Below are 14056 nucleotides of genomic sequence, written 5' to 3' on the forward strand. Positions count from 1 at the left end.
TAAAAAGGCCATTGTGGAAAAGGAAATTATGATATAAAAATTGACTTTGTAAATTTTTTTATTTTATAAAAGCTTGGAAATAAATAAAAAGTCATAATTTTTAAAAGTATAAAAATTTTTAAATAAGTATTATGAAATATTTAATTTTAATAATTTGATATTAAAGAATAATTAAAAAAAAATCATAATAATAAAAATCCCTTATTTTACAATTTAATGGCCGTATTATATATTTGTCCGTTATTTATGAAAATGGTATTTATTTCAAAATGTTATTTTCATTTATTTAATTATAAATCTTTTCGGTTCCATGTCTTATATCTCTTTTGATGCACATGTAAGCAAAAAAATTAATTTGTACACAAAGAGTAACTGATTCTCTCCCTGTCAGACTCAAAGATGGAGTATCTGTTGCTCACGACAACTGAGGTCCTGAAAAGACAGAGCGGTAAAAGCAAGAAGGGCTACAACCAGGTGAGAAAATTCTTGAGGTTAAAAACGTGCTTCAGCATCACGCTCAGCTAAACAAGTCAACAACATATTTACAATTTCAAACAATGACCTCAATGTACTTGTGACAACAACTTCACTTCAGCTGAATTTCACATGCTGTCAGATGAGAAGAAGTTTTTGGAACAGGAGCTAAGTGGAACAATTAGCCACAACAGAAGTGAGACTCAGGCATGTTTTGCTTGGTTTCAGCTTTGATTCAGTTTACGCAACACTGCAGCTTAATCTCTAGATTCAGGGTTTAGATCTGAGAAAGTCATCACTAGATGGTGGAGTAAACAATGGTGTCTCCTCTTATCTCAGGCAAAAGTGAAAGCATAAAAGAAAACACACTCTTTATCTCTTTTTCGCAATGAATAATAGAAATAATGATTATAAAAAAAGATCACTTTTTTTTTTTTTGCTGTTTTATTCATAATGCATAATTTATTGACTTTCTTCTCGTCCTCCTTCCTGCAGCAGCTGAGCACAACTGAGGTGAAGGTGGACAAGGTGCAGATCAGCGGCGCTGGAGACACAACCTTTGCCGTTTGTCTGGACCAGGATGAGAAAAAAATACTGCAAAGTGTCACCAGGTGTGAAGCTAAAATAAAAATACACAAATGTATCATAATACTTGAGGGGACCAGAGGACCAAACCTTAACCCTAATAATCGTACACTTCTGTTTTCTCTGTTATGAGAAATCAAAGATGTGTAGGAAAGAACAAGAAGTGCTCTAGCTTATAATGTTGCGGGTTTGTCGTCAAGGAAGTTGAAGTTTTAATCCTTCAGAGGGTTTCAGTTTCCTGCAAGAAGGTTTTCAGTTTACCAATGATGCCAAGCTGAAATAAATAGTTGCTTGAAATTTTCAGTATTAAAATGATCCCGTAATAGCTGATGTCCATGCTTCAGTCATTAAAAACTGCAAAACAATGCAAAAATTCACAGCGTCTCATCCCAGTCGTAGCACAGACATGCTTGATTTTTCTTGCTCAAATCTCAGTTGTTTCTGTTTCACATGCATCCTCTGCACAAACCATTTCCTCTCTAAGAATGTGCTTTATGAAGAAGACGGAAACAACTAAAGTTTTACACAATTAACCCACAACCCACAACCATTTGCAGTGTTATATATCGTCTAACACGTGTACCTCCTCCCTCTGTCTCTCACAGATGTGACATATCAGTGTGCTACAAACCTGACAGCTCGACTGACTGGAAATTAAGAGAATCCCTGGCCTCAGCACAAATCCATCCTCTGCACCCCACCTTCTGCTCCCTCCTCTGCCTGCCCATTGTCACTTTCAGTGGGGCCCTGCCCTGAAACTGCTGATGGAGAGTTTGGGCGGGTTAGAAGAAGAAAAAGATCTCTGCACTGAGTTTTATAAGCTGTGAAAAACAAGCACTGAATTCAGAAAGGGGTGGTCATGTTCACATGTTCGCAGCCTTGGTGGAGCAGAGCTGGTGAGCAGGAAACTGCAGACCTGAATGGGTTTAAGCACAGGTCACTGAACCTGGGAAACAAAGAATGATAACACATTTGACTGTGTAATCAGCTATGTTGTAAAAGAAACTAATCAGGTTTCAATCCACTGGTTTCACTTCCTGGTATGAAGAGAAAAGACCTTTCCCACAGTGGCTTGTGAATATGATTTGGTCAAACAGGGGGAATCTGCTGTGTTAGATCTCAAGTGAGACTTAGTAAACAAACCACGCTTTAAACACTTATGACAGAGACCAGGGTGCTAGCCAGGAATCCTTTCTAAAAATGACAACTCCACCTTTAAGTCAAAGTTCGATCTTTTTTCTCGGAACATGGAGCAACAAAAAAACTTATCTCTTATTTAACAGACTGAACAATCTCATTTGGGGATGAATATTGAGCCAAGCAGCTCATTTAATCATTGGACACTATGGACTTTCACATTATGTAAATATCATGTTTGTAAAATATGAATATCTTGAATGGTGAATGTCACACTGGGATCATTGCATGACTTTTTTTAATCTTTGCTGTTCATGATAACATTCCTTATAGGGAGTTCCCATGCAGTCACTGTTTTAACTGGTGTTGTAAATGTGGCCAGCAGGGGGCTCTGTTGATCTTTTCACTTCTGTTGAAGTACTGATTACTATAATAGTTGCAGTTAAGTCTCAGCACTTTTCTCTTGTAAAGTACTAACCTTTAGGGATGGACCGTGTTAATTTTATGGTGCTAAAAACATCTTAATGCACTTAATACTTTATAATATAAAGTAATCAATTGTAGCACTGTGCATATGTAGTCTAGGATGTTTCAAAGTATATCTACTGTGACATTCATTGATTACCAGGCTGGGACTGAAAGAGTAGCACTGTACATAGGATTTAAATGCAATTAAAGAACTTGATGATTAGATCAAATTCAGTAAGGTACGCACGTTTCAGGAAAATAGCTTACATGACTGCAATCTTCTGACATTTCTGTATATTTCATTTTAATCTTTTTTATAATATATTTTAATGCAATATTGTTTTTATGTTTATCATGTAAATATTATTTAGGGATGGAAACATGATGACTTCCGATTTCATTAAAATACATCTTGTCTTAATTGAAGGAGCTGTTAGTTTGTTTGTTTGTTTGTTTTTAACGCTTTTTTTTTTTTTTTTTTTTTCTTAACAAAATGATAGTAGTGTTAAAATAGCAAATAATTTTAGAACAGACAGACAAAGTGCCAGGAGTTTGAAAACAAAAAAAATTAACAGTGTAAGGAAAAAATAATTAAGCTTTGTACAGGAAACATTTACAACTATTAAAGTAATAATAGTTATCAGACAGGGAGAGAAATAATAAACAAACAATTCACAAAAATATTTTAAACGTGAAACATACAAATAAAGTTTTGGCAGCTTTCTTTGTTATAGTAGTTTTGTAATGTCCAAATAAAAATAGTTCTGACTCCTTTTTCAAGACACAGAAAGAGGGTTTGTTCTTTAAAACCTTAGAGTTATGGATATAAAACTCCGATAAGGAGCTGTATTCTATCAACAATCAGATATATCATATATTCATCCATCATCCATTCAGTCTCGTGGCTCTCTAATGCATGCGTGCTCTGATTGGTCACAAACGCAAGCTCTATCCCATACCCCATTGGTCAATTCCTGTTGTGGGCGTGGTCTACAGCCACACTCTGCTGACAGTTGACTGCAAGGGACACAAGCTACAAATGACAGACACGGTGTTGTAGGCGAATGGAGTCGATTGTGCCACTTGAATTCAGGTAAGTTTAACTAAATTCAGAAGTCATAATTTTTTATAAGCATTTTAAACAACTCAAGGCTGTATTTTGCATTCAATTATATCATAAACTCGCTAAAAGTATGTTGCGCATTCGCATCTCAAGTAAGTTAATGTTGACTTAAAAGTGCGTGATTAGCCCACCTGTTGCTCCATGTCATTATGTCTTAATTTAACAGTTTTCTTTTTATTCGGCATATGAGTATTTCAGGGATGCTTCTGGTTGTTTTTCTGTAGCGTAAAGCGCACCTCTCCAGTTTCAGCACAGCTTGGGTAGGTTCAGTTGAACTCCTAATCGTTTTTTGAATGAACCCTATAAGCTACAAGTGAATCAGGCTACAAAGAAAAACAACTTCCCCACATGATGCCCTCTGACACAGGAAATCATGGACGGGGGGTGGTTTATTTTTTGCCTCCTGAGATAATAACAGAGGTTTGATAACAGTGCCTGGTCTGATTGAAGCTCTGTCTCTTTGTTGTGTCTGTTTGGAGTCTAAGAGCACAGCTGTATTTCCTCCAGCTTCCGTGTTTTAGATCAGTGCTTCCTGGTAAGAGGATGCTTAGTGGCTCCAGTCTGTTTGTGTGTCCCTTTGATTGTGACTGTACATTCTGTGAGTACAATTAAAGCATAGGAATACTGTCCTTAGTAAAAGGTTGCATGCTAAGACTGATGCAAATCTTACTTAGTCTATCTACTTTTGCACAACTCCCTTAAGAAAAACTGTCCCTAATCAAGATCCAAATCAGACTAATGATCTCAGCTTCTGGGTGAGGTCACATCAACAACAGTGACATATTGTTTTCAGAATAGTTAATTAGCCTAATGTTGTTCATCCTGTCTGAAACATACTTTTGGAGACAATAACTTGTTTACGAGAAAGCTCAATTACATGACTAACATTTAAGGAGTTAAAAGGGTGTCATCACAATGTCAAAATCCAACTTGTTAATAACTCATCGTTGCTAAAATCATATGCAAACCCAAGGATGATACAAACAGAGAGTTCTGATGTGTTGTTGAGGTTAGAAGAAGGAGGAGGAGGTGAGTAATAAAACACAGGGCTGTAGGAAAAAATAGCATAACAGAAAGAAAAAGGCTCTATGTGTTCATAGAATGAACCCAACAACCCAGCAGCGTATGGATGTAACACTAAACTAAGGCATCATTGTTTAAAAGCAGTACTTAAAAATTACATTTTTGAACAGTGAACAATATTGAGTCTTGTGCATCCTCCCCATAGATTCATCCACAATTGAATTTCTAACTAGAAACTAGACAATCTAATAATGGTTACAGGCCATGGTGAAAGATTTGGAGAGTGCCTACCCCAAAAAAAGACTTGTTCAACCTTGTTATTTTACAGTAAGTACAAACAAAACATACTTTTTCCTGGATTGACAGACAGAAACTGTTAGAAGTATTTTCAACTTTACTTTATCACGCTGTATTTTCCTTTTAAAGCCGACTAAAACAAGATGACATTCATTCGGGTTGATCTAATTCAAGTACACACAGAGTCAAAGTTTATCATCTCCCTGATGCACAGTAGAAACAGCATAACGTGACCAATAGACTGACATGGTGAGATTTTTCATGCCTATGAGTGATAACATCATGAGACTTTGATGTTTGTACACAAAGGCTTTACATTCAGTCTTCATTTATAGGAGATGTTTAGACAAATTTAAGGGTCGCATCCCTGAGGCGTCAAAACGCTGCATTAGTCCTCAACCCATTGTTCGTTGCAAGTGATGCAAGAAAGGGAATGTCAAAGGAAAACTGGTTTATCTTTCCAGAGTAGTACCTCCTCCTGAAGGGTAACCTCAATACACCCTTTTGAAATGTTTTGACCCGGTGGTGTTGCAACAAGGACTGTAGTTCACATAGGTCAGGTCAGACAGACTCCACTATGGCCATAAACAAAAGACATGCTTGACTCATCTGAAGCTTTGACTGTTTCAGATCAGTCATATGATCTCATTCACTTCAACATCATTTAGTCACTTGACATGATGCCTCAAAACTAAGTGTTTGTTTGAAAAATAAATATAGCTAAGGGCAAAAAAAAGGCTTTGTGCTTTCACTGCACTTGGAATCAGTCTGTTTATCGACACTTGTGTTGTTAGAGATTTGCAGAGCTGATACAGTATTCAGCTGTCACACTAGCTGTTCCAGTGAAGTGTCGGTTCTTCGGTTTAGTTTAAAGAGAAAGATTTTCTGCTTTAACTCTGTAAGGATGCTGCTTCTGCAACCCTTCAAGATAAGATCTCAGTGTTGTACACTTAGATAACTTAAGATACTTAACAATACAATGCATAACAGTACAATACCACTCGATATGATACAATGCTACACAATAGGAGCAACATGATATGATATGATGTGGTGCAGTGCAATAGAATGTGTAATAATGTGATGCTCTAAGACCAAATGAGATGTGATTCAGTGTGTTGCAATGGGATACAACACCACTCAATGCCTTACAATTTGATGTGTTAAGACCTGATTCAATACAATATGATGTGATACTGTACTATATGATACGATACAATTTGATATGATATAGTATACTGTGATACAGTTCGCTATGATACGGTACAAATGGTACGATGTGATATGGTACGATATGATACGGTACAAATGGCACAGTAAGACATGTTATGGTACGATATGATATGGTACGATATGTTATGGTACAAATGGCACAGTATGACATGTTATGGTATGACATGTTATGGTACGATATGATACGGTACGATATGATACGGTACGGTATGATACGGTACGGTATGATATGGTACAAATGGCACGGTACAATATGATATGGTGCGATATGCTATGGTACAAATGGCACGGTACGATATGTTATGGTACAATGTGATATGGTACGATATGATATGGTACGATATGATATGGTACGCTATGATATGGTACGATATGATATGGTACGATATGATAGGGTACAAATGGCAAGGTACAGCATGTTATGGTATGATACGATATGATATGGTACAAATGGCACGGTACGATAATGTTATGGTAGGATGTGATAGGGTACAATATGTTATGGTAAGATAGGATAGGGTACAAATAGCACAGTACGACATGCTATGGTTTGATGTGATACGGTACAACATGATATGGTACGATATGATAGGGTACAATATGGTACGGTACAATATGATATGGCATGATATGATAGGGTACAATATGATACGGTACAGTTTGATACAATGCTATACCAAAACAATACAAAACAGTGCAATAGTATACAATGAGTTACATCACTATGTGGTACAATGTGATGCAATATGGTGCATCGATAAGATCTCTTGGGATGCCATACATTACAATATGATACAAAAAGGGATAATATGGTATATGTTACAATGCAATGTGATAAGACGTGATACCATATGTCATGATGTGCTAAGCTATGGCTATGATGTGCTACAACATGATATGAAACATTACTAAAAGATGGAATGCAATGTGATACAATACAATATGATACGATGCGAGAAGATTCATTACTTTACATTATGATGCATTATGTTACAATGCAGTACAACACAATGCAATGTGATAAAGCACGGAACAGTAAAATACAATGAAATGTTATGTTACAGGATGCGCTAGAGTGCAATGTGATACAACATTATATGACAGGATAAGATTCACTGTATGGCAAGATAAGCTGAGATGGGATGTGCTATGATATGCTAAGATATGGTACGATGTGTACAGTTCAATTTAATACATAACAATAAGATGCTATTTGGAATAGGATGTGTCAGGTTGAGATACAATGTGATGCTTCAGAAGGCTATGACAACATACAGTATAATACAGTGTGTTAATTCCCACAGTCATGTCAAAGGTTGAGATATATGGTCCATATTTTGTCTTACCCTGATTTTGCAATACAAGCCTTAGAGCTCTGTGCTACATTCTCCAGCTGTTGTCCTTCAGTGCACTATTCGTTTTAAATGGTAATTTCACCCATAGCCATTACAAAACGTTCCTAATTCAGCACTCACCACAGCTCTTAAAAAGCAGACAGCCACAGACTGTCTCCAGTTTGTGGTGCCGCCCCCGTGTTTGTCCGACGAGGGTTTGGGAAACAAACAGTAGCAGTTTTTGGCACAGTCGTGCGCCCGTGGGCACCTCGGAGGACATTCCTTAATGGCTGAAGCTATTTTATGCCACTTGTTTGTGTGAGTGTTTGTTAGGAGATCTATTTGTGTCAGTGATCATGTCTGTGTGACGCACTTTGCACATCCTGTGCTTTTAGCAGAGGGATCATTTTACAGTAGGTGACCTCCTTCGACCTCCTGTGATCTTGTAATTACACCCAGAGTGTTTGAATAAAGTCTGCTGCTCCAGTGTCCATGCATCAGCTCCAGAATATCAAAACAGTTTGGTTTGAATCTCCAAAAGCAAAAGACTTACACTCTCCCTTTAAGTGGCTTTTTATTCATTAAGAGTTTGATGACACAGAAATCAATCATAGTTATTTTTACACCCACAGTTCTCTGCCTGAGACCACAGCTATGAGTGTAGCAACAACGCTCTCTTTGATGTGTTACTTTGTCCTCTGCAAGAATGGATTTAGACTTATTTCAAGCACGAGAATTGGATCTTACTTTACTTGTACTTCCAACTAATCAGCTTTGAGAGTAGCCATAACTCACAGGATACACTACTGGCTTGGTAAGAATCGATATATGCAAATTGCAAAATAATGTGTTATGTTAGGAAATAGTGCAAAGACCATCGGGTTTTCCTTTGGCAAAGTTAATTAAAGTAGTAGTTTGGAGTATCTTAAAATTAGCTGTACTGCATGGAAGAGCTGATCTTGTCTGCAGAAGTTGTAAGCCTAGCTTTATGTTCTGGTTCTCTGGCTGTTTTTTAAACAAAGAGACAGTAAACCCCCCCTTACACAACTATCTTTTCAAGATTCAGTATTGTGTTTCTGGAGTTGCATATGCAGTAGATTACATGCATCTTTAACGGTCGCATGCTTTCCAAATTCAGTCTCAATCCCTCATTCTAAACTAGGGATGCACGGATCTGATCCTGGTATCTGGAATTGATCCGATATCAAGACTTTAGATTTGATATCAGCGACAACTTGGGATTAGGGATGGACTGATCCAATTTGTAAATCCAGAGATACCAGCACTGATACCTGGGCTTTGGTCCTGTCTAGTTCTCTGTTCCTTGATATAAAGATGACACTCAGAAATATGTTTCAGGCTTTTCTAACTTTGTAAACCAAAAGGAAATAAAACACATGTTCCAACTGTTATTGTTTTATAGGATTATAAATGTGTAAATGTGTGGGGATTAAATCTCCAACACTAGCAGGAATTACAGTTTAACTGTAAACCTCAGCAGTGCATAAGCTAGGAATTCACCTTTTACATATTGCAAGTTTAGTTCTTGGGGAAACAAGCCCAAATGTTCCGTCATATTACAGCTCTGCCGAATAAAAATGCATTGACCAACCATGCATCTCAGTGTTTCCCCTAGGCAGCGGGGGAAGAGGCAGGGGAGAAGGCGCTGGGAGATATCTGTTGTGGTGGTTTTCCCACCTCTTTATCCGCTATACTTGAGCTTGAGCTTGTCTGTGTGTGTAAATGTGGGCTTGCGTTTGTGCGTCTGTGAATGCATTGGGGTGGAACTTCGCCGTGCACGAAACAGGGCATGGAGAAATGTGAATGCGACGATGTACAAATGACAACCTGTCTTGTAAATTAGATGAATAAAATAAGGCTATTTAGTCTGTGAAATAAAAAAATCAAGGTCTAGACCTGATTTATGAGAGAGATAACTTTTAATCACTTCTGTTGTGATCTGGCGTATATGGAAAATAAAATTAACTCGACTTCCTGGGGAGTGCCCCCCCCCACTCCCCATATATAATGGTGGGGGAGACACTGCATCTGATGACATGGCTGGTCTGTACATAGATTTGTGTTTAAATGAACTGAATAAACCAGACTTTTTTCTTTGATTTCCCATTTTACTTTTTGAGTCTCGGTCTGATATTTGATCAGTTCGGTGCTTCCCTTTCCCCAAAACACAACTAACCCTTTGAGATTCAGAGTTGTGTGCAGGAGTTGCAGCATGTGGAGGAACTGAATGCATCTTTTGCATTAACATATAACCAGCATGTGTGTCAGTTTGCACATTGTTCGTACAGACCCCTTAAACGGACTTGTACTTCCAAATTTAGCCCCCATCCCACATCCTAAAGCAACATTTTATGAAGCAGTTGACCCTGCTCTCACCAGTAGACCCCACAGAAAGGACCATAAAACACACTCTCTCCCTGTGTCTCTCTCACACACACATACACACACACTTTTTTGGGAAACCCCTCTTTATCTCTGCCTCTTCCTATCTGCTTTCCTCCTGCCTGATGGATTTAGCACGCTACCCCCCTGCAGCATAAATCTCCCCTCTGTCCAATCACATCTTGTTCGGACTTGTTGTCATATTACCGCACACAAACCTCGCTGATCAGATTTGTCTTCTTCAAGCTTTATTTGTCTGTTTCTCAAAGAATTTGAGCATTACATGTCATGTTTAGCGCCGGCCTTTTGGAGAAAACAGTCCATGGTCAGTCAGGTCAGGCAGGTTTACTGACACACAAACACACATTTAACCGGTCCAAGAGGACTTCCTCATATTGTCCAGCATGTTGATACAGGAAATCACTTTGATTGATATCCCCCATGGCTCTCGCTAACTTTAACGGTCTTTAGAGGCTTCTTTGCAACTCTCAGCTACATGTGTTTTTGTTTTGGCATTTTTGGACTTTTCATTGCTTAATTTTTGTAAATATCTTGTGTAAGATGCGCACCTATTGAGAACCAAGTCTGCAGGATGTCTCTTTTAATACCTGTCCATGTCTATTGACAGACCCCATGCTGCCCGAGATAGGGGATTTCCAGTCAAGCAAACCCACACTGACACGTACTCACATATAACCCACTGCAGCACCTTAGCTTAGCTTAGCTTAGCTTAGCACCACCCCTCTTTCTCCGCCTTTCTCGATGAACACTTCCACTGATCTCTAGGGCCTTCCTGTTTTCTGAGACATCTGCAGCGCCCCTGAACCGAACAAGAACAAGACCTCTATTGCTTTCTGTTTTGCTGCGTTGTTAAAAAAGGAGAGGTGCAGAGCAACAGATGAGGAAGAGTCACAGTGAACAGTTAGTGGAGGAACTTTTCTAACTGCCATGCGGCCTGGGCAGCTTTTCACCTCAAGCCCTTGAAGGTCTTTTCTGCATCATGTGTTTGGTTTTATTGGAACCAGTGGCAGAAGAAACAGAGCGTGCGGGTATTGAATGTTAGACCACAATGAGAAAACATGTTAAGAATGTTAAGACTGTTATTTTGGCTCTGATTTGTGACATTTGTGACATTCTGGGCTGTAATCTCACAGTTTAGGCAACAAGCAGTTTGCAACACTTGAGACAACACAGTAAACAGAAACGGCTGAGTGGATTTCCAGCATTGGTTGTGTGTGCAAGTGAAGCATCACAGTTTTAATGCTCATCAGAGGGTTTACTGTTCTTTACTTCGATGCTATGTTTGAAACAAGCTTTAACAAAGTCCATTGTATTCTGGTTTCTATTCATTTTGTCATGTTTTGTTAAGACAAACCTCTTCCTCAGACTTTCTGCAGACTGTGGTATTCAAACTAGTGATTTGGAAACTGTGAATGACGCCATAAAGCTATTTTAAGTTCTTCATTTTAACTCCTTTTCCTTGTCTGTGTTTTTATATTAGCCTCTGTGTCTAAATATAGAGTCATCCACCCACTCATTGTTACAGAGGAAGTGTGGTGAATGTTGCACCTACACTACACTGACAGCTTGTGTGAAGAAAGTTGGGTGTAAAATTTCAAACTTGCACAGTGGCTGTTTTTCTTACTTCAAAGAAGTTATTTTGTGTCTGTGTTGACAGGGAAAAGGAAAACACTTCAGGCATGATGTGAACTCACTCAGCAACTACTTTATTGGTCACACCTTAGTAGTAGCAGGTTTTTGCCTTCAGAACTTCCTTAATACTTAATGGCACAGATTCAGTAAGGTGCTGGAAACACGTCTCAGATGAGAATGCTGCTCCACGACATCCCAAAGGAGCTCTGTTGGACTGAGATCTGGAGGCCACTTGAGTACTGTGAACTCATCATCATGTTTGAGATGATTTGAGATTTGTGACATTGAGTGTTATCCTGCTGGAAGTAGCCATCAGAAGATGGGTACACTGCAGGCTGTGGACTTTAAATCATACGCAGCTGGTGCATAGGGGTTCAATGTGAGCCAGGAAAATCTCCCCCATCCCATTACACCAGAATCTAAAGTGTTGATCCAAGTAGGGATGGGAATTGATCAGATTTTGTCAATACCGATGCCCTTATCGATTCTGCTTCTCTATCTGATCATTTATCTATTCCCTTATCGATTCCTGTTGTGAATTTTCTTGGTACAAAAAGTAGCTTTACAGGTTTTCTGTGTCAACAACATTTAATTGAGTTTATACTGTAAGTGAATAAAATGTAATTGGTCCCTGAGTCTGGATATTTCCTGGCATAATTAAACAGAAACTGGTAAAAATTGCACACAATGTGACTTTGATGTACTGTGTTGTAAAATATTAATAATTCAAGGCCATCTAGTGTCTCAAAGTGGTTATAGCAATGGTTTAAGTTGTTTGGAAGCTCTCCGTAGTTATGAAGTCAGCCATGACCCTTTCATTAGCCTGTTAGCTTTTGACATTTGAAATTCTCAGTATTTTTTACAAAGAGTTGATGTGATATGTTTCTGTGATGAAAGTTGAAATTCTATTCTGAAGCTCAAGTTATACTGATGTATGCTAACTGCTACCACATCAATGCAGTTTCCCATATACGTTAGCATCAAGCTTGCGCTATCTTGTTATTTTGGTAAATAAAGAGATTTATACCATTTCGAATGTACTGAATATGAATTTCCTGAGAGAGAGTAATGTACATTTCTCTATGAAGTCAGTTCTTCAGTAAAACTTCAAGATGAAAATCCTAAATCAGAGTTTTCTTGGGAAATGTTATCTAACTGCTAAGCTAAGATAGCTGCAGCAGACTAGTCGACGTGAGGCCCGGCGGCTCCACCACAATGTAAAGACTTGATAAGGGAATAGTTAAGCACAAAGGCTAACGATATCAATGGATTGAAACATTTTTTATCAATTCTCAACAGAAACCGCTTTTCCATTCCCATCTCTAGATCCAAGGCAGGATGGATCCACGTTTTCATATTGTTTACTCCAAATTCTGAGCCAAACATCTGAATGTGGAGCAGAAAACCAGACCGGGCAATGTTTTTTAGTCTTCTATGATCCAATTTTTCGTGAGCCTGTGTGGATTGTAGTCTCAGATTGTAGTCTTAGCTGACAGGAGGGCCACACGGTGTGGTCTTCTGCTGCTGTGGCCTGCATGCTTCAAGGTTGGATGTGTTGTGTGTTCAGAGATGCACTTCTGCAGAGCTTGGTTGCAAGGGGTGGTTATTTATCTGGTATCAACAAGACTTTTTTGGACCATTCTTTGAGATGGTTCTAGAAATAGTGTGTGAAATACTTAGACCAACAACCATGACACATTCAAGTCTCTTCCTTTTTTTTAAATTTCTTTTTACTGAGATTTTCACAATGCGTAATACTAACAATAATTGCACTTTTGAATTTTAATATAGGAAACATTTATGTTGCAATATAATAATAATAATAATAATAATAATAATAATAATAATAATAATAATAATAAAAACTAAAAATTGAAATAAGACAAAACAGAATAAAGGAAAAATAGGGAAAAATTTAAATTATGAATAACTAAAAAAAGAAAGACAACTGTACAGGTCTATAGGACTTCAAATGCCTCATGTACCCCAAATCCTGCCTCCTGTACAAGCAGGGGCAAGACAAACGGAACAAGTGCAGAGATCCAAATTCTGTCAAAGTTTCTTAAGGCTGTGTCCAGACGCAGCCAGGTATTTGGGAAACTGCATATATATTTATACACTTAGGCCACACATCCACACAAAACCGCAGCTTTACGTCACTGGAAACAATGTTTTCTGAAAACTCCTTCCAAAGTGAAGATTTTGGAAAATTCTGCTTTCGTGGTTTGGTGTAGATGCTGAGAAACAGAGTTTGTGGTTCTCAGACGTCACAGCTGAATGACGGGGGTTCATGATTGGGTTTTACATCTGAAAAACTCTACACATG

At 38.2% G+C, this 14056-nt stretch overlaps 2 protein-coding genes across 4 annotated transcripts in view; both read left to right on the plus strand.

Annotated features, from left to right (window-relative positions):
* pik3r5 (phosphoinositide-3-kinase, regulatory subunit 5) overlaps nucleotides 1-2922 on the plus strand; it is a 32504-nt gene extending 29582 nt beyond the window's left edge. For all 3 annotated transcript variants that reach the window (XM_074689323.1, XM_074689314.1, XM_074689331.1), the window contains exons 16-18: nucleotides 392-474; nucleotides 970-1085; nucleotides 1665-2922. In XM_074689323.1, coding sequence (XP_074545424.1) covers nucleotides 392-474; nucleotides 970-1085; nucleotides 1665-1815 — 350 coding nt within the window. In that variant the 3' untranslated portion in view covers nucleotides 1816-2922. The remainder of the gene's footprint in view (nucleotides 1-391; nucleotides 475-969; nucleotides 1086-1664) is intronic.
* A 756-nt stretch (nucleotides 2923-3678) lies between these two features.
* pik3r6 (phosphoinositide-3-kinase regulatory subunit 6) overlaps nucleotides 3679-14056 on the plus strand; it is a 36602-nt gene continuing 26224 nt past the window's right edge. The window contains exon 1 of the mRNA XM_074665482.1: nucleotides 3679-3757. The gene's annotated coding sequence lies outside the window, so the exon portion shown is untranslated. The remainder of the gene's footprint in view (nucleotides 3758-14056) is intronic.

Source organism: Halichoeres trimaculatus, unplaced genomic scaffold (assembly GCF_033239565.1).
Source record: "Halichoeres trimaculatus isolate MK-OKI-2021-1 unplaced genomic scaffold, fHalTri1.1 fHalTri1_scaffold_2, whole genome shotgun sequence".
In the NCBI taxonomy this organism is placed as follows: Eukaryota; Metazoa; Chordata; class Actinopteri; order Labriformes; family Labridae; genus Halichoeres; species Halichoeres trimaculatus.